At 41.4% G+C, this 21,605-nt stretch overlaps 1 protein-coding gene across 2 annotated transcripts in view; it reads left to right on the top strand.

Moving 5' to 3' along the window:
- Window positions 1-21,605, top strand: part of opcml (opioid binding protein/cell adhesion molecule-like) — a 297,742-nt gene that overhangs the window by 107,075 nt on the left and 169,062 nt on the right. Inside the window, exon 2 of one of the 2 annotated variants that reach the window (XM_030069467.1) lies at window positions 19,236-19,311. In XM_030069467.1, coding sequence (XP_029925327.1) covers window positions 19,236-19,311 — 76 coding nt within the window. Of the gene's footprint in view, window positions 1-18,789; window positions 19,312-21,605 lie in introns of those variants that run through there. The other variant, XM_030069466.1, reaches the window with a different exon arrangement.

Here is a 21,605-nt window from a genome sequence, read left to right as displayed (position 1 = left end):
TTTTATTTTTATTTATTTATTTATTTGTTTTTTGTTAATCAGCTACAGTTCTTACTTTTCTGCTCTGCTTTTTCCAAACGCAAAATTCTGCCTTAATCCTAAACAGGAATCCGTATCAGAAACATCTTGAGCGAAAAAGTGCAAACCAGAAATGCCAGGAGGGGCGAACTTTTTAAAATTCCCTCATTTTACTGCGGGGGGAATGGACATTGATCCAGAAGCAATTATTACAGCAAATAAAATGACAACATGCTTGAGTGGTCTGTTGCAAAAGAGTGAGTTTGATTGACTCTGACCCCTTAGCTTTAACATGGGCAAGTTGTCAGTTTGTCCAGTCATTGATAAGAGAGAGTGAATCAGTCCTCTCTAAGAACGCCAGCATCGCATCCTATTTTCGCTGAGCCGCACAAACTGTCAGTAGATAGCGGTATTTCAAATGACAGCCGCTTATCTGAGCAAGCTTCAGTGCATTCGCCAAGGGTGGAATTGGTGATACACCAGCCACATTACTGTTGGAAGTTCAACATCGTTTACTCAGTCTTAAGTCTTCTTGTGTACTGTGGGAGTTTCTTCCAAGAGCATTTTTTTTTCTTTTTTTTTTTTTTTTTTTGTCCTGCAGAAGGTTGTGTGTGCCCCTTTGTCTCTCCTGTTAATATGCATTATCTATCACTGGTCGCAAACGATGCTTTTTGTAGATGAAATGCTTTCAAAGAGGCATCCCTCACAAAGCATGCTAATTGGAACATAACATTTTCTTTCATCTAACTGTACTGGTAAGTGAATACACTGTATCTAATTAAAATGAAAATTTCCACTGGACCGTTAATATCAATGACATGTCTATGTAGAAAAAAAATTAGCCCACATCTTAAGACGCTTCCACAAAACACTGGAAAAAAAAAAAAAAAAAAAAAAAAGAAGATCCTGAATAATAATAACTGCTGGGTGTAGTGCATCCAATTAATGTCAATGAGGGCTAATTTGACATGTAATCATGACAGCCTTTTCTCTATACTTATTCATCCGAAACATGAAGAATTAATTACAGGTGATTCAGATTATAATTTAAATTGGAAAACATTTATTCTTTCTAAATAACATTTAGTAGTGCCCAATTAACAGGATTCTCTGATGAATAATACCGCAAAGACAATATCAGATCTCTTTTTGCTTACTCAGGTATTTCCTAGCACCGTCCTGATATTGAGCATGCTAAGCCCAAACGCTGCTGTTTTTTTTTCTTTGTCCTGGAGCCATTTTGGGCAGGTGCCGTAATTGTTTATAGATTTAAAGTATGGGATATTGTGGCCTGGTTATGTCAAGGGTAGAATAAAGGAAGGAGATGGCTAAAAAGAGAACAAGAAGGCCGGGAAACAAATCCTTAAAGAGAGTTCTACAGTTTCTGAATATGGGAGGATGAAACACAAAGACTCCCTTGTGTCTGAGAAAGACTAACAACCCAGCACATTAACACTGAATTGCACTGATTTACTGCGTGTTGTCGAGCACAAAGTGTCATAAAAAAAAGAAGAAAAAAAAGACTAAAACTTACAGCATTCCTTCAAGTTTATAAATGTTGGCAAGATAAAAACCCCAAATGGCCACATGTCAAAAATGACCACTGTAGTAAAATTCAGGGGAGGGTTAATCTGGGCGAAGCAAACTTTATGACAGAGAGGGATTGTGACACCCCAAGTCCTTCCTGGTGTGATATTAGTCATCATTGCCAGTTCAGTCGTTTCAGGGTTAGGGCGAGCATTAATCATGGGGTGACTTAAGAGAGTCTTGTTGAATGAAGGAGGATTGGGATATTTATGGACAAAGGGAGCAAACACCCCAGCTGCCAGTGGCTGGAGGCGCCAGCGTTGAGTTAGATCATTGGTGACCTTACTTATTTATGACCAGTGAATTGCACTGATGTCAAAAGACATACTGTCAAGGACTCCGTGTCTCTCCCCTGACAGAGAAATATATGTTTATGAAATTACACGTGAAAAGTTGTAATACATCGTATGTCTTAAGCAAAGGTACTCACTCTGGCCGCCCAACCACGAACCGCACCCTTTCCTCTCTCTCATCCATCCGTGACTACCCCACCGTCTCACCCAGCCTCCATGAATTTAGATTATGCACCACAGTGAGAGATACAGTCCTGTCCAAAACCACAGTGTCTATAAATTTGCTTTGCGTTGCTAACAAATCCTCACAAACAGCCAGTGTTCAAGGTTTTCCAGGTAGAGGAAAACACATTGTCTTTGAAAGTCCTGCTTCAGGAATGTCTTTAAAAAACACAAACCCAAAGTACTTTGATCCTGCATCCGTATCAAGCATGGGTGCTCCTGAAATTTGACCGCTAAAACCAATGCAATGCAAGATCTTTAACACTTATGTGCCTCCATCTCACAGTTCCGCCTCCAGTCCATCTTTGCTGCTCTATGACTGAAATTTACAAGTGTTAATGCTGTTACCAAGCAACGCATTAGGGAGCAAATGTATGTTTTACTCACCACAAACGCAAGTGAAGAGGGAGGGTGTAGAAGAGGGAGAGCATTCAGAAAAGCAAGACAGCTGTGCCACAACAACCTCCAAAAAAATAAAAATTAAAACCTAGCACTTTGCAAAGTCATTTTGTACCATGGTCTTAACTGCCCTCAGTTGATTGGGCTCTTATTGAGAATTAAAAGCAAGGACATGATTTCTAAAGAACTCTGATCTTTACAGACACTGTCATTGCTCGGTGCAAAGCAGCATTCTTCAGTTTTCAGTTAATTGGACAGGCTGCTAACACTGGCATCTCACTCGCTCTCCAAGTTCACCTTTACAAAATTAAATTGAGTGCAAGCGAATGCATTCTCACCCTTCTGAGAATGCACTGTTCCTCTGAAAACTTGATTTCTTTCTTTTAGTGCACAGCACATGTCAGTATCCACCACGCAATTATCTCAAGTAGGAATTCTTCTTCATACAACCGCATTCCGGCGTGATTTCATTTGCCTTCTCAGGCCCCTGGTAGAATATGTTTGAGCCTCCCTCCAGATGGAAACTTTTATAGGATTATATTTGCAGGTGTGATGTAAAGGATTCACACCTTCACTGAGGAAGCCTCTCTCTGTTTGTGCTCACATTCACTGGCTGTGTAATTTCAGTATTTACAAGAAAATGACAATATGCCTCAAAACATAAAACTGCAGACATATCAAAATTATAGCGGGTATTGCCTGGCAACATTACAACAAGATTTGAAGTCAGCATTATAACCTCAAATCACTGCACACAGTGGCTCTTAAAGCAAGCAGGACTGACAGCAAAGTGTGTGGTCATCCATCAAGCTGTATTTGGAGAGCTATCTAACTCTTTAAAGAGGCCTGGATGAGTTCACACAGCCCTTACAATCAGTTTATAGAAACTGCCCCAATATTTTACTGACATTCCTGTAACAAAGTGTAACATATGGTCATCATTCACAAGAGCGATGCTGTGCAGCTCAACAGTTTCTGAGTTAACGCACGACACACAAAACTAGGCTGCAGAAGGTAATCACTCTCAATTTGACACCCTTCCTGTGGGAATGTTTTGGGTTCCCGTCACGGTGCAATGAAGCCTGACCTTGTTAGTTAATTTATCATATCATATCACGTTATATCATATCATATATCATGCCATGTCATGTCATGTCATGTCATGTCATATGATGTCATGTCATGTCACGTCATGCCATGCCATGTCACATCATGTCATGCCATGCCATGTCATATCATATCAAAATGCTGAAAAAATAAAGGTATATAATGTAGTTCACATTATAGTCCACTAATATACAGTAGCACTAAATACTACTATAGTCCACATTTAAAAAAAAAGCAAATCCTCCAACCAATATGTCACACATAGGTAGTTTGTTCCAGCCCTCTAATACAATCCTCAAGAGCGTCTCTAAATATGAGCGTTTCCTAAATTAGTAGCACATAGAACCCACAGAACCGTCTCTAACATGACCCCAACAAGCCAGTAAGACTACTTGGTAGCACTTGACTTAGCCTGATAGCCAGTGAGATAGGTTGCTAGCCACAAAAACTAATTCCCCTAACCCTAACAATAATTGTTAGGGTTAGGGAAAGGTTTGTCGCAATGGTTAAGGTTAGGAAAGGGTCAGGGTTGAGGTTACAATAACTATGCTAGCTATGTAAAAACAAACACTGTTCTATGGTGGAGTTGAACTTTGGTCAGCTGAGTGAAAGGCATGTTGACTGACACATGTGCCACCCCACCGTCTTCTCTAAGCAGACTTTGTTGCTCCCTTAACACCACTGTGTCGTTGTTTACAGGACCGCTAAAGGCCACAAACATAACTATACAGGTCATAATAAGCTGCTGCACAAAAGCTGCATGAGGTCGTATATTGCCGGAGGACAGCTTCGGAAATCCAGGTTCCCATTTGTTTACATAATAATTTCCTCCAGCATGTGAGGAGCATGCTGGTGGCATGATATTACACACACTGATGTGGGGACTGATCTGGGAACCTCCAGGGGTCTTTGAGATGGCTTCCATGGGGGTCCTCAGCAAAACGAGGACTAGTTTAATTTCATCATCATCATCTATCCTTTATTTAACCAGGTAAAAAGACTCATTGAGATTAAAATCTCTTTTTCAAGAGCGACCTGGCCACGAAGGCAGCATAAACAATGTCACAACAATACATACAACAACAACAAAACAACAGCAGTCACACACAATTTCACTATAATTCAATTCATTAAAAGCTGTTGAAATGCAAAGATGCAACAATAGTTATTTTAATATGATGTCTGGTCTCACTGCTTGTATTCCTATGTGTCAGGTCAGTGTTTAAGTATGATAACTAATAAATTAATAAACAGAGAAAATCTTCTTTTCATATCAGGATGTCTAGGACTTGAAAACCTCTGATGTAAACAATGCAGCTTAAAAATATTTCAAAATAAGCCTTTGCAATGTCTTCTGAGATGCAAAATGCATTCAGTGTGTTCGTCATGCCTCAGTGTCACAATATATTTTGAATACCACCATAAATCTTTTCTCATATCCCATTACCTCCCGGTGTACAGTATATATTTAGTGGTTACCCTTTGGCTTAACAGTAGGCCTACATAAAAAGTCCATACAACTATTGAAAAATTTGGTATAATTCCCTCCTCTGCCCCTTCCATCACATTAACCTGCAACTTCACGGCTTTCAAAGTGATGCAAGTGGTGTCATTGTACAGACCTGAAAACCCTGCTTCCTCTTTCTAAGACACGACGGTTGCATCCCTGTGGCTAGAATTTATTCATTTTGAAGAGTCCAGAATCTGTGACAGCTGAAGGTTATGCACAAACCCTTCCACGGTGGACCGCTTCACCCCGTATGTATGCAATAGGTTTCACTGCCTTTCTCTTGCTGTATTTGTTAGGATCCAACCCGCCAACTTTCTCACAGTCCATCCCTGCATTATGTCTCGCCCCGTCTCAAGTGGAAACATGTAAAATTATGCATGCAAGGCACCATCGGAATGCCGTTCTCCTGTGACTTTACTGCACAGAGAGCGGATGACAATAAGTAACATTGTTCAGCGGAGCACAGCGGTGTTACACAACAGGGTTCGTCCGACCAGGCCAGCTGTTTTTGTCAGTCCAGATATGGTGGCAACAATAACTGGTTTGGAGATGAGCCTGTTCTGCTCCCCTGCTGATCATATTATCATGGGTTTGAGCAACAGTGGTGCTTTTTTTTTTTTTCTTCAACACACTTTTAAACATCATCATTTTTGCAGTTTTTATGCCACTCCCCAGGGCTTTTCCGCCAAGGGGCCAAGAGCAGGAGAATGGTTTATATTTGTCTCCTCTTTGGCTTTTGATAAGGATAATAAATCCATCCTCCAGGCCTTTTGATTCATCCTTGTTACAGACATACAGAAAATTGAAGAAGCCCCAATGCATTCTTAGCTCTGTAATGCCATTCAGAGCAAACACATTGGCCCTGAAATCAGACACGTGAGACTTGAGGAAGAATTTCAGCTTTCAAGACAGAGTTTCACAGTAATAAATAAACTGCTGGATATGTTTGCTGCAAGATTGATTCAAGGAGAAGATGCTGTGAGACTCTGGGTGAAAGTTGAACTCTTTAATACTATTACAGTATTTAGTGTCACTGGATGTAACCAAAAAAGGACTTACTCATTTTGAGGTAATCGTTAACACTACAATGTATATTTTCTTTTAGCAAAAGGGTATCCTGTTGTACTAATGTTGTAATGTTATGTAACACTGCAATAAGGTTGTAGTCTGTGTTCATGGCTGCAGAGACTGCTGATCCCCGAAGTTGGAGTCAAAAGGTTAAGCAGTTGCTTAAAGTCAACCTCGGTCAACATCTTCTTGGAATTCAGTATTTACAGTGTCAAATGCAGTGAATTCTGACTTATCTGTGAAGTTTTATGGGTAAAATGTTGTTTTAGTGTTGACTGTCACCTCAGTATCCCATGGAGGGTATGTTTGTGCAGAACCTTACGAGTGTGTTTGTGTAACTAGGATGAACTTGGCGGTCAGCGGGCCCCTGGGCTGGAGTCATTGCTTGGTCCTTCCCTACACCATAAAATGCCTAGCTGCTGTACAACCATTGCAACCAGAAACACGCGTATCACAAAGGTGTATGTTTTTGGCTTAAAGCACATAATTTAAAAAAAATCCGTACTGTGAGCACAGAAAAAAACTAGCGTGGAATGCCAAAGCTTAGGAGTAGGAGCTGCACTTGTATAAGCACTACAACACAAGAACAGCAAGTGGTTCCTCTGCAGAGTCTGTAATGTCAAACATTAAAGAGTATGGCAACTATAAAGCCTAAACACCAACTGGCATGATGAGCCATAAAAAGAGACAAAGTATGCAGTGTCAAAGCTTGAACTTAAACTAAATAGCTTTCACAGCACAACACGAGAACAGAAAGTGATCCATCAGCTGAAAAAGTATGCAATGTCAAACCTTAAAACAAGAGTAGGACTATATTCCCCATCAATTTTGACAGAGTGAAAGAGATGAAGACAGTATATCAGAGGGAGAGAGAGAGAGAGAGAGAGAGAGAGAGAGAGAGAGAGAGAGAGAGAGAGAGAGAGAAAGAGAGAGAGCGAGAGAGAGAGAGAGAGAGAGAGAGAGTTTGAGACAGTGTTTGCCTGTGTTTGAGAAAGACAGAGGTGTCACAAAGAACCTACCCTGTGTGGCTCTCGACAGGCAGAACGTGGCCATCTGAACGTATGATAAAAGAGCTGATTAATGTGTCAAACATTGGGAGTTGAGTCAGCACTAATTGAAAAGCACTTGGCAGCGTTACCAGCACTGACAGTCTCTGAAAGCACTCGATCTGCCATCACTTGAATAAATTCCTCTCAACCGGTTGAGGAAAGATACAAGGGTGATCCTGCTCTCGCACTGCCGTATTTCTCGATGTGCGACTTCAAAAGCTGGTCGAACTCACCTGCGTGGAACTTCCATTTTCAGCACTGCCAAATATGTGACTGGTGCCTCGGAAAGCCAGTCCCCGCTTCGACAAAACTTTATACCTGCCACAACAACAACCTTTCTGTGAGTTCCAAAACGCTTGAATGCAACGTGAATGTTGTTTTTTCCCGGATAGTAGGAGCCTCCAAATCATCCCATGAATCCGATGAGGACATGAAGGCAGCATGATGGCCTACTCATGTCCTCTGCCCCCTGCCCGTGTAATAATGTCATTACTGAGAATTTTATTTTATTTTTACTTGTATTTAACGGGGCCCCGGGCCAATTCAACAACTGGAATTACTCTGAAAAATGAATAGCAGTAATTATTCATAATCTGGGTGCCTTTTGCAGCTTTGGGCCCCAGGCTACAGCCCATACTAGCCCACTGGTACGTCCGTCCCAGCTTGTACCCATGGATAGGTTGTGGGTACCTGAAAGGTTTAAAAGCCCCAGGAAGAAGGAACCTAATCTCTGAGGTCTCTTCAAGAAAACACTTCAGAAAAACTGATCAGTTTTTGAAAATAGTCCCCCCCTTTTTCTTTTTTTAAATTAATTTAACAGTAAGTGTTTAATATAGACTCTTTATGCATTTGAATCTATGAGGAAGATATCTTGATCTTGGGAAGGACCTGCTCTGCCCCTTGAGAAAATAGGACAGGGAGATAATGAATATTGAATGAGCAGATCTACTTCAAGCAATCATCCCCATTGACCAAATCCCATCGGCACACAAATCATCTGTGTGGTTATGCCGAGTTAATTAAGATCTAGTGTCTGGAATTAATCGAGTCATGCCATTGCAAATTCCTCAGTCACTGGACCTGCACTGGCTTTTTTGCTAGTGCTTATACCACGGTGAGAATAGGAGTAATGATAATACCACTAATCATAATAATAATGATAGTTTTTGGTGTTTTATAGATGCCTGCAGTTTATCCACATGATTCAGGGATGTATGGCAATGCTGTAGCAGGAAAATGTCCTGTCCCGATGCTAGGTAAATATAAACAACCCGTAAGGAATACCAAGTTGAGATAGTAAAGGCTGTTATGTACTTTAGCGTTGCTTTTTTATGTGAGTGGAATATCTTTTTTGCCTTTATCAGGGGAAATACTGTACCCTCTCAGGCTTCTTGGGCTTCCACAGATAAGAAAAATGAGTGAGATTTAACCTCATTTTTCTTCTCAATGCCAACATTTTCCTTTCCATAGCCAGTTGTAATTGTGCCCTCCAGACTTCTGTACACTGAGCGCAGGAATTGGTTGGCCAAAGAAAACAACGCCGGCTGAATCGAAATGCCCCAGTGAACCGTTTACTCGAGCTGTTGTGAAACACGCAGGAAATGAGCCACCTTTGAGTTAATTAAATATGGTAATGGGTTAAAAAGAAGGCATTTGATTCCAGCTCTCCAAGCGAGTCCCACAACTTCTACTTAATGACTTAATCTACTTAATTGTTGGTGTAAGCGATCAGGATACAGCGATTTATCACATTTCGAGATGTTTCTTTGAAAAGACTGATATCAAGGGACACGAGTAGTGTAAAATAACTCTGCACAGTCCTCTCTCACTTCATCTTTAGGTGGAAAGGAGTTTATTACTTTGTTGTTTGACAAGGAGAGTGGAAGAGAGAGGGGGAGAGAGAGAGATTAATCACATGAGATGAATCATGTCAGCATGTCTGTTGCCTGTGGTAATGTCCCAGCAGAGACCGTCTGCGTGTGTGTACGTGTGCATGATAGGCATGGCTGGGTCTCTTGACAGTAGCATGATCCGCTCACTACATTTAGGGAAAACAGCTAATTACCGAAAGAGGATGTATAATGTTATTTGGGTCTGCACATGTGCATGTTTTCTGCCTTCAGCCGGCAACGCTGGAATATTTTTGCTACCAAACAAGACATGGCCAGGAAAATATCACAATTATCTTTTCAGTTGTAAAAATTCTGTTGTAAATTAAAAAGGCCTAGTCTGTGCAGCTCAAAACACCCTCGTTCTCACTTTGTGGATCTTAGAATACAGTGAGGAAAATTAACCGAATTTCAGAGAGAGCTGAAGTTAATAACTGGAGCGTCTATTCAGTTAAAGTTATCTAAATTTCTCCAGCTCTCTAAAGTCAGAAGATCACCACGATGGATTTTACACTATCTTCTACTTTTACAGAAATTTTTACACTATCTTCTGTTGTAAACATGACTACAGAATACCATTTTTAAACATCAGTGCATTTATGTCAAAATGTTTGTGAGCATTCACGACACAGCGGTGGTAATATTTGTGTAAGTGCTAATTAATACCAAGACACTTCCTGTAAATCCCAGTGTTGCTAAGAGGACACTTGTCACCTGTCCCTGCCTGGTGTCACTCCCTTTGCTCTGAACAGCAAGAAGATGGATAAGAGCTGATCAGCCCTTGATAAAAGAGGATATGCATTCTGACAAGGTAAGCTAATGTGAAATAGGAACCATGCAGTCAGAGGAGTGGCACAGGAATAAATTGTGGACTACTTGCAAAGGTTAAACAGTGGCTCTCTTACTGCTTTGTGCCATAAATCAATATCCTTTTTGCAATCCATTAGCAATTTCCTGACAGTACTTTCCTTAACTTGGAAACCAAATTTAATGCATAAGTTAAAGGAACACATCCCAAAATGTAAACAAAACAAAAACAAAAACTTACCTCTACCGCTTACCTGTGATGCAGCTGATCCATCCAGATCGTTTCTGTGTGATTTGTCAAGGTTTCCAATCGTTCCAATAGTTTCTCAGTAGAATTGGGCTGGATTGGTATTGTTTTGTGGGGCTCGAAAATTCAAACATGTCTCAAAAATTCATGTCTGTGAAAAATTCAGCAGTGACAGCTCTTAAAAAAAAAAAAAAAAACAAGAAAAAAAAACAAGAAAAAGACAAAGAAAAATAAAAGGAGAAGGTTACCTGGCATTAATCCACAACCTTGAAGTGAAGAGTTTCACTGGGAACCGCACCAGCAAACTCCATCTGACATGCTCTGCACCTGTTTGTCAGTAAATGACTCTTTGTACCAGGAGGGGGCAGTGTTGTTACCTTGTGAGGCACCTGGATTTGCAAGCTCCATCTTGCCAAGCTTCAGGTGATGTGCTCCAATCGGTGTCCTTGGGGCAGCTACGGGCGTGGTTTCCATGTGACCAGAGCAAGAAGCGGCAACAATGGCGGCTCCTAAAGAGATTAGTGGGCTTGGTGTAGATCTGGCTCTAGCACCAGTTTTATCAGAACTGGAGGGTATTTCTTCATTGAATATTAATTGTATTCATATGTAGCTACACCGACTTGCTTGGTAGCTGTCAAAGTTCTTTAGACTGCTGCTTGTTGTTGTTTCCCCTTCGTTGCTCTCCCAATATGTCATATTGATCTGATTCGTTTGCATAAAGATAGCCTGTGATAGACAGATGGTTCATCCAATCACCTGCCAAGTATTTTTTTGAAAGTGCCTGCCCTTTGTCAACTTCTCAGATCGTTCTGTGTACCAAACCATCTGCTGTGTCAGGTTAGCAGTATTGCGGAAAAAAGAAAAAAAAATAGTGTAAGCATCTCATTTTCAAGCCAATTGTTTTGTTGTATGAATGCTGATAAGATTCGGCAGCTTCAGCCTGAAGCTTTTTCTTGAGGAGGGCTTGTTTATCACAACTAACTGTGACAGGTTAGCGTACTTGCTAGTTAGTTCGCACCATATCAATACAACTGGATTTCCCTGTCTCTTCTCATGGCCTGATTTGCGTAGGCTGAACTGCCAATCACAACGCTCTGTGTCGGGGTGGCCTCCACCCCTGACTGAACGTGCTGAGCAGGTCGAGAAGCCGCTGAGGAGAACAGACACAGTTTGATACAGTTAGATACAGTTTGGTGCTCTGCTGGAAATAGCTCCCAAAGAAACTCTTCACCCCTGAGGCCTGTGGATTATGTCAGATATGCATGTCATTGTTTTTGGAAAGAGCTGTTGCTGTTCCATTTTTCACATGTAAATTTTTGACCTTTTGAGCTCCGCAATATATGCCTGTTCAGTCCGATTGTATTGGACTCCAGGGAGACATGGAAGATCATGTCAGACTGTGAAAACCTCGCCAAATAACGCAGAAACTCTCCAGATGTATCAGGGTAAAAGACAAAATATCTTTTTTTCTGTGTTTTGGGTGAAGTGTTCCTTTAAAGACCCTTGGCATTTGTAGGCATACAGTGTGTTTATGGCCTTTGCAGTCAACTGACTGAACATTTATGAGAAAAAAGACCTCCTCTTCTTCTATCTCTCCAGGGTGGCCAACTCCTTGTTATGTACTTGATTCATGTATTATTAAGTATTTCTGTTTTTCTGAACATCCCCTGTAAATTGACTGTGTATTGTAATGTTCTCTGGACTGTGTTGTGGGGAATATAAATCATTAGCAATGCTGATCAGTACTGCATTGTCGTTTACCTGCACTGTGGCTCTACATTTCATAAGACTAAGAAACATCTCTTCGTACATATTTATTGGGTGTAATAAGAGATAAATAAACAAATAATGTGAGATTACATTATCACGCTCATCGCTGTAGCGAATGAGTATAGCATGGCTGAGGCGAGCATGCACTGCAAACACGCCACCATTATTAACATTTTGAAAATCCCAAGGTCTGCTATGGTTTACTTGCTTATGGCCACCTAGGGAATCTGCTGATCAGAAAGAGCAGAAAAACACTACCAACCGCTCAACACGATTAAGTCCATACGCCTGAAACCACGGCATTGAGAAGTCGCTTGGTTAGGGCTTTCACTAACTAACGCATCCTCAGGGGTGTACATGTATATTCTGTTAGCACATATTCCACCTTTAGGGCAACTGTAGTCGCCCTGAAAACTAATTCATTATTGATAACACTTTCTGATTGGCTCCTGTCGAGCTGGAAATTGGGTGATTAACCATCTGAAATTGTGCGTAACCCCTTTTTAAATAGTCCCTCATCGCGTAGATATTTTCCCAACTTTCCTAACTGCCATCCATATGTCAGTGTCAAAGATGATCTGAGTGGTTGATTCATTCTATCCCACGGTATTAGTTCCATTTGAGTAATATTTGAATGGAAATTGCTCAGTCAGATGCATTCACCTTGAAGTGCATGGAATCCATCTCTGGGATGACAGTTTCTGCCTAAATAAGCATTACTGTGAGCTGGTACTCTCAATTCAGACTGGACACTGTTATTGTCACCATCCAAATTGTTTATAACCTCAGGGTTAAAGACTGCTCCATTTGCATACATACAAATCAACAATTTAAGGTTGATGAAATTGACATTAAGTCTGAGATGCAGAAAAGCGGAGATGCTGAATCGGTGTCGGGTAAATACTTCCGCTATCTTTGAGAATCGCATTGCGTCTGTCTTTTCAGGGTTGGTGAATATGGTTAGCAGGATGATTTCCTACTAATGAATGCCATGTTCCTTATAAATGCCCTGTTATATTGGAAAAAATTACTTGTGTTTGTTAAGACGGCGAGACGTGAGGATTGTTTACTGATGAAGTTGTTGTAAAAGTGTCTGTGGTGTAAACATCACTGAATACTGGGAGATAATTTCGCTCTTCATTAGTCTTATCTCTTTGTCCTAGCACGCTTCGGAAACTTATTAGGGGCTTTTCCCCCTAGGTAACTGCTGAAATGCCATCGTGAAGACATTATTATCCGAACCATTTACAGAGCTAGATTTGATTCTATCAAGATGGACGGCTGTAAGACAGGCAACAATAAACTGCTGCCTTTTTTCACTGACATTGAAACAAAGTTTAGATGTAATACGGCAAAGATAAAGTGTTCAAAAGATCAAAGTTGTTGTCTTTGGAACTCTGTCAATAAATATGCTAGTATGGCTGTGTACACACACACGCGCGCGTGCACACGCACAGGTACACAGCTACACACACGGAGTCCTTGTTGATGCCTCTCATCCAAACCCAAACGCTTTAACGCATGAGGATTTAGCCATGACCTTCAAACAGCTTTTATGTCCATTACTTGTAGTCAATAGAGTTGCTAAAAACGGTTGGAATATTGAAAGGTTTGATGAAAAAAAGTTGTATAAATTGAACACGGGGTGAAGACCCCTACTAACTTGTGCTGTATCAATGGCATGCTTGCATGCATTTAAGTCAGACACATGTACACTCACACACACACACACACACACACACACACACACACACACACACACACACGCACACACACGCACACACACACAGAAAGTCATGCAGAGGTCAGTGGAAGAGCTTCTGATAGAGCGTATCAGCATATCTGCTGAACATGTACCTGCTGGGAGCAGAGAGAATATTACACCTATTGATAACGCAGGATGTCTGAACATTCAAATCATTTAAAGGTGCCAGCTTCTTAAATAATTCATGCCTTCATGCCATGCATACATTGACTGACTTTGCAATAGATTGTTCAGCATTAACAGCAAGAAAACTGGGAGGCCTGGAGTAGATCGAATGTGACACAGACCAACCCCATTCCTTGAAAGCAAAACACAGACCACGGCTAAAGGTAGCCACAAACACAAACAGCCTTTGTTCTGTGCGCTGTGACTGCAACTCAAACATCTGATTAAGCCAATCTGATAAGTCAAGACTGAGGTGGATGTGGTTATCTGGGATCAAGGCTGGAATCATGCGTAGATCCCCATGCCAGAAGCAGTTAAGCTCATACAGTATATAAAGCTGACCTGAGTCACATCGCTATTTAATTTAGGAATGCATTTGTCCCGGAGAGCCAAACCAATCAGAAAACCCTGCCAGTCGTGCACTCTAGGAAGTTAAAGACAAAGTATCAAAGAAGTTAATAAGTATTTCTATCAGACTGACCTAAAAAGTGGTACACAGCCACCGATGGAAATGCTTTATAAGGAGTGATTAGTGTGCCGATCCTGTCTGAGCCTCTGCAGATGGCTGCATGCATACAGTAAACACTCTTTTCAGTGTGTAGACTCTTCTCATGTTTTTGCTCGGGCATTAGCTTGCTTAGGCCAGAGACTATTCTATTGTCTGGGAGCCGTGCCTATCCTTGCATGATATGAATGAAGATTAGCATGGATTATTTGAATAAACCACCCAGGGTCCGGTGTTAATGCCTCTCGGCAGGAAATTATGTGAATGTCATTGCATGTATAAGTGAAATAAATGAGAACGGCAATCTTCAAGGAAGAGGTAATATATATCTCTGCAAACAGTCAAAAACACTTTGATGTAAGTGAAATGGCTTTGTTCATTTGAGCATGTTAAAATCAATACTCCCACCTCCTTTTCTGCCCATAGGATATTCATACCAGTGTATGTTCTGGATCCCGGTGCAATATTCCCCAGGCCTGCACATATTCATGTTTTTATGATGATGTTTATGATTATCATTGTCATTATTATTACTATTATTGCGATCTCCAAAGTTTACTTCAGGTTTCAACAGAGAGCCATGTGCAAACTGTAGAAATAAGAGTTTTGATTTTCTTTTTGTTGTTGCTGTATATAGCACTTGTGCACCACATCACACTTAATTGCAATCCCAAGTTTTGACTGGCTGATATCGTGATATGTGTCAGTGTCTCCTGGTAACTGCATTGTGACCATATCTGCTTATGTATCACTCCACCTTGTTTACCCTCCATACCTTTATGTAAGCTGATACAAAGTAGTGATTGACTCATAGAGCTGTAGCTGCTGATACACGGTTACAGTCATATACGTGGAACTATTTTTCTTTGCGGAAACATTTTCTCAGCAGCTGATTATGAAAAATGAGTAGTGAATTAATAATGAAACTGTTGTAATTGCAAAATCACACTCGAGGTCAGCCTTGTGCCCGTGACCGCAGCTCACTGGTACCAGTATTGTACAGTATAGCATTCCCTTTCATGTATTATTACTTAATTACCTCTTTATATACTATTGCATGCAATTACATAAGCTCTACTTTAATTTTTTAGGTTGCCTTCAGAATATTGTGCTGTTTTATGTTTAATATGGCCTTGCCACCAACCCATAAAAATGACTCCCATACAGTTTTAGGAGAAACTCTAACTAATGCATGGCAATAGTTGATCTAGGCCACACAGTGCAGCTCCTTCCTCTCCTTCCTCCCTATCCTTGTGCAATTCGTACATCAAGAGTGATTCATGTAGGCTGTGCACCACACAATGCCATTCTAATTTGTCATTTCTGCATGCATGCCAACCTTGCTCATGGTGGAGCTCTGGCAAGGTCATCAGGTGTTCCTGACCCGCTGTAGGCAGAACAATGAGGGTCGACACAATAATGCACATGACATGGATTGAAATGGATTGCGGTCTTATTTTAACCTCAAAACGCTTTTGCACAGCGGTGATTGCTGAGAATATGTACCCGTGACGCTTCATTTTGTCCTGTTGATGGTATTGTTGTTATTCCCTCTATGTCTCTGTGGTGCTTTGCTATCAGCAGCCGCAAGGGTGTTAAAAACCACATCACAGGACCAAATGTTGTTACCTTAATCAGCTGTGGGGTGTTTGTGAACAAGTGGCTCGGCTCCTCCCCTCCCTGTCCCCTTGACTATAATTAAGACCACACATCTCAGATTTTGCTGAGGTCAGCGAGAGGTTTTCATTTAAAAACCATTAAGATGTGCACATAGTCAGAACTTGTGTTGCATCCCAGGCAGATATAATTTTAATTAACTCTTATCTTAGCCTGATTTCTCTGGCACAAGACATCATCATAATTCCTCAATAACAACCTTAGGATAAATTGAGCGGCAGCTCGGTGCATTCTGTATCTGTTGGCGTGTCAAAACGCGCACTGACCTCTGTACCTTAGGCTTTGTCTAATCGATCCTCATGCAAACTAGCCTATACATTTTCTGGAATTAGAAACAGGAAAATTATGGTGTATAGCTGTGGCCTGAAATGGTGTGAATAGAGGAAACGGGTATAGAAACATAGTGCAGAGTGGTCAAATATATTTTATTGTTGATGACACCTCAGGGTCCACTGCAAGTATTTCCTGTGAGATAAAATGTTTGTGCACTATCGGCGAGCCAGCAATAAAATCCTGAAGTAGCTTCACACCTGCTAAATGATATAATTGTCTTTTTGGCACGGTATAATATGTAGTGCACTTAGTGTTTTTATCTCCAGAAAAGCAGCTCTCATTGTGAAGTCAATAGCACATGAGACAAGATTGATGAACACACAACGGAATATAGATGTCAGGATGCCTGCAGTAGCCATCAATAGTTGCACACTTATACTCTCACACACAGACATTTGATACTAGGAAAGAACAATGCCAAGTGCGTCTTGTATCCTTCCCCCAAGTGATGGCATCTAAAGCTACAGGAGTATTCTTGTGTTGCCTCCCATCCAATATCACGACAGCATGCCAAATTGATGTAAAGGTAAAGAAATTATCTTGTTCACTCTTCTCATGAGACTCAAAAGCTGTCATAGTATTTCTGAGTGCTGCTGTTAGATGCACAGCAAAGTGCCACTCTCCTCCCTCGTGGCCAGCGTCTGCTCCATGCATACAGATATGGAAGGGGAAAGGCGGCGTAGGCAGAGGCACAGTGGTAAACAAAGTAAATGTAGAAGTTCAGACTCTCCCTAACCTTAACCCTTTCCCAAAAGACCTCCGGCTCCACCACCATCATCAAAAGGACACTTGATCTGAGAGTTTTGTGTTAAATTATTATTCCCAAAGTGGGGCCCTGGGACTCCCAGGGGTCCTTGAGGGGGGTTGAAGAGGAAAAGTTTAATTTCCTAGATGTTAGCTCATTAAAAGAATGCATAAAAATGACTTTTCTTATCTAAAGGTCTAGAACTCCTGTTTCCTTCCTATCATCAATGTAGTTTTTAATTAACCATATCAACAGAAATCTTCTCAGACAAGGGGGTCAGTGGGACAGCATTTCATCAGACAGACCTAATCTGTGTCTCTTTCAGGGTCCTTGACATGAAAAAAAAGTTTAGGAGCCCTTGTGGTGCAGATTTCTGATACAGATTTTTGAATGAGTGAGGGTTGTATCATTCCACACTACTCTTCTAGGATTCTTGGCAAGTCCAGAAACAAACGGATGATGACACAGCGTGCTGTAATGCACTGCATAATTCTGGATACAGTGGGCCATGGTTGGCTGTGCATCAAATAACTGGCAGTCCTATGATGTTCTGCTATACGGGCACCTGGTATTGGGGATGATAATGTGACAGCTGAAACTTTTTCTTCAGAAGGACCCATCAATAAATCCTCACTAGGCAAAGGACACTCCTGGGAAAGTGAATATGTGGACCCCAAGCCAAGATTATTTTTGTTGTGGGTCTCAAAGTGGAACGCTGGGATGCACGTGATCCATTTCACTCTAATTTACAGGGTTTCTTGAACTCTTTAATATCACTGACCCACGATAGTTTGTGATGGTGTAATGTCAGACTGTTCGTGCAGAGATAATAGTGCTGAGAGTGTAGCCTATGATTAGAATAGTGATCCTGCTTCAACCTCTGACCGCAATGACTGCTATTGAATTAAATTACAATGAAATTGAACTGTTCGTTTGCCAGCTATTTTGCTGGCTACCCTTTGGCCCGGAGCCACTTCAAGGACCACTTGGAGTCCCCGCAGTCTCCCACTTTGAGAACCGCTGCACTAAAAGATGATCCCAATTAGCTAAGTGTGACAACTCTAATCACAGGTTGGACTCCCACCACTATTACCTCCTCGTGTACAGCACAGACTGCTCAGAACTTAATCAACAACAATCTTGCCATATAGGTGCCCTCTGCCACAAAATCATATTGGGGAATCTCGAACCTTGAGCTAAATTGTCATCAGCGGAATGACACTGACGTGAAACTACTCCTCAGTTTTCCTAGATCCCTCCTCGGGGACCCCTTGGGTGCCTCGGACCTTAGTTTGGGATCCACCGCACCACTCTAACCCTAAGCATATGGGGGCACTGTAGAGTGCAGACTATAGTCCCGGTAGTACGGTCTCATCAAGTGATGCTACCGAGAGAGAGAGGGAGCGAGAGAGAGAGAGAGAGAGAGAGAGAGAGAGAGAGAGAGAGAGAGAGAGAGAGAGAGTGTAGGCTACTTCAGGAGCTGTAGTTAACGAATAGAAAAAGACGAGCGACTGTAGCCCTCTCCTTTTCTTGTCTTGAGTGTGGACAGCTTTACAGTCTCACTCCGACATTAAAAAAAAAAAAAAAAAAGAAAAGAAAAGAAAAGAAAAAAGAAAAAAGAGAAGGGAAAAAACACGGAGGGGAAAACACACAAGGAGACTTGGCTGATGCATCTCTGCTAGAGCATCCATTTCACGGCTATTACAGTTTGAAGCGGAGGAGACGGTGCGCATTTCTCAGAGACACACGGTGCTTTTCTCTCTTTGGAAGCCAGTTTCCTAGAGCAGCTGCCGAGCGGACAGACACTTTTTCCCCCCTCTTGCATTTATACAACAGACTGCATTTCATAACACAGCCTGTTTAATTGGGGCACAATCGGGTCGACCTGCAATTACCCCACCGCATCTTGTGGAGTGGAATTTGCGGTCCTCAGCTCAAGACGCAAAGGAATACCCGACGGTTCAAGTTTTCGTGGAAGTTGCGCATAGACAGAAAAAATGGGAATTTGTGGCTATTTGGCCGTGCCTGGGAAATGCCTTGTTGTCCTCGGACTAAAATTGTTATTCCTTGTACCTGCAGGAGTTCCGGCCAGAAGCGGGGATTCTTTATTAAAGGACAACATCACCGTCAGACAAGGGGACAGCGCCGTCTTGAAGTAAGTCTTATTAAAATATATTTCCATGTTAGATAACCAACACCGTTCCCCGCTGTGCGTCATGGGCATGACTGGTGTTTTTAAGCGTGCGTTGGTCAAAACACAGCCAATTCTGCTCAAGTGCAATGCCCTAGGAGTTCTTATAGGTCATTATAAACTGCACACAATGCACAACGATTGTTTTTTTAAGCAATCCCCAACTAACGGAATTGGATACCTTTCATTTTGCAAGTTAGAGAACGGCGTGTAAAACTCGGGGTTTAGCCTGTCTTGCCCATTGCCCTTGAATGTTATTGATCCGGGTAATGTCTTGTTGAGGATGCACAGAGCTGAGATACTCAAATTCTGCATGAGGAGGCGTTGGGTAGGTATTGATTGGCCTTCGTGATACAAATGCAATTATCTCTTCAATTTTCACGGTTGTGTTATTTTCAGTAGACTTCTTGAAATGTTTGGAAGACAGGTCTGACCTGGTCTATATTTTGGGGAGCAGTTTTATGAGTAATAACCCTTCGGAGATCACTGTAATATTTCTGTAGCATTGCTATTGTAGAATGCTGTATGTGTGTGAGTTTATAAATGCCTTATTTTACTTTAGGGAGTGTTTTAATTCCCTATAGGATCAGTATAATTTTCCTGTAGGGGCTGTATAGTGTTTAGGTTATACCTTATCATACACATTTTTATGTCATATCTCCTCACTCTATATCCTCTGTGTAATATTTATATTTATTTGTATATACATATATGTTTTGCTGATTGCTCAGGTTCTGTTTTGAATGGGAAGACCAGGTGTGCGGCTAGAAATTCAGAGCCCCAGTGTACGGAAATGATATAGGGCCCCCATAGTTCACCCCCCTCCAACACACACACTCTCATTCAGAGCCTCCAATTTAGCATGGTACAGCTGGGGAAAAGTCTGAATCAGAGATGGAAATAAAAGCAGAAATAAATGTCTTCTGCAGAGGTGGCTCTAAAGAGTCAGACACCTATTCTTACCCTATTTAAGTAATAAACAGTCAAATGTATTATATGTGATGATTGGTTAAACACAACAGTGACCTATCCCAGGTTTATGAGGCTTTTACTTTTGTTGATGGGTAAATGATTTAGGTTTCAAGGTGTTGCTGGGCTTGGCAGTTATTTTCAAGCATCACAAGCTGCCTCACGAGTCTCACAGGTTTTCACATTGTGAGATACATCTGGCTTCCTACTGTACTGACAGAAGAGGCGGGCTCGTCTAATATTTGTCTACACCAATCATCATCACCGTCGAGTTTGTTGCTAGGACAGGTGAGGGATGCAATTCAGCCATGACTCAGTGAGCCAGGAAATTGTAAACAGTGCAATGTGCAAATGCAACATACAATTTGTATATCTTGAACAGGCCTTGTCAACAATAATGCCAATGAGGCTCACTGAGTATACATATGAGGCCGCCATGTTGAGCCATCTCTCAGTTAATAACCACGACTCTGTGCGACTGTGAACTGTAGAATGTTCATCGGTAACATTTTCATCACTCCAAACTCTCTAGACAGCATTTACCCCCAACTAAATGCACGTGCGGATTTGGTACTTTGTTCATGACACAAAATGAGAAACAATGATGAGTTTTGGATGCTTCTTTGGTGCCATTTTCTTAGACACTTCCTGTGGCCGGTCAGAAATAAAGCAAAACATCCTCTCCTCAAGTAAATGCCTTAATTCTATCCTTTGTTCATTTTTTAAAAACTTGTCATTTCTCCAAATCTTGTACAACAGCAGCAATTACCTCATCAATCATTATCCCCCAGCTCGCCTCACACACTGCACTGTTTACAATTTCCCGGCTCAATGAGTCACGGCTGAATTGCGTCACTGACGCAGTCCCTAGTGACAAACTGGAGGAGGAAGCTGATTGGTCTGTCTGAATCTTGGACGAGCCTGCCTTTTCTAAAGACTACCAGTGTAGTTGGTATAGCCAGACGTATCTCACAATGTGAAAACCAATGTGAGGCTAGTTATTTTCCTGTTGCAAATGTTGCACACTGCACTGTTGTGATCAGTTGTTTTGTAAAATGTGGTCAGAACTTAAACCTTCAATCAAATTGAGAGATAAAGGTGTGGTGACCTCTGCATAAGTTCATTTTCCCTGCCTCTACATGACTGGGAAAAGGCCTCCAGTTTTGGAAAGAATTTTGCCGTCCTTCTGATTCCTCTGTGGTGTTCTTTTCATTCCTTTTTTTTTGTAATAATAAAACATCTGTTACTTAAACATGCACTATGTAATTTAATTTGAGCCCTAGCCTAGA

Source organism: Myripristis murdjan, chromosome 14, assembly GCF_902150065.1.
Source record: "Myripristis murdjan chromosome 14, fMyrMur1.1, whole genome shotgun sequence".
Taxonomy (NCBI): Eukaryota; Metazoa; Chordata; class Actinopteri; order Holocentriformes; family Holocentridae; genus Myripristis; species Myripristis murdjan.
Note: the sequence above shows the minus strand (reverse complement) of the source record. Positions and strands in the feature narration are given on the sequence as shown.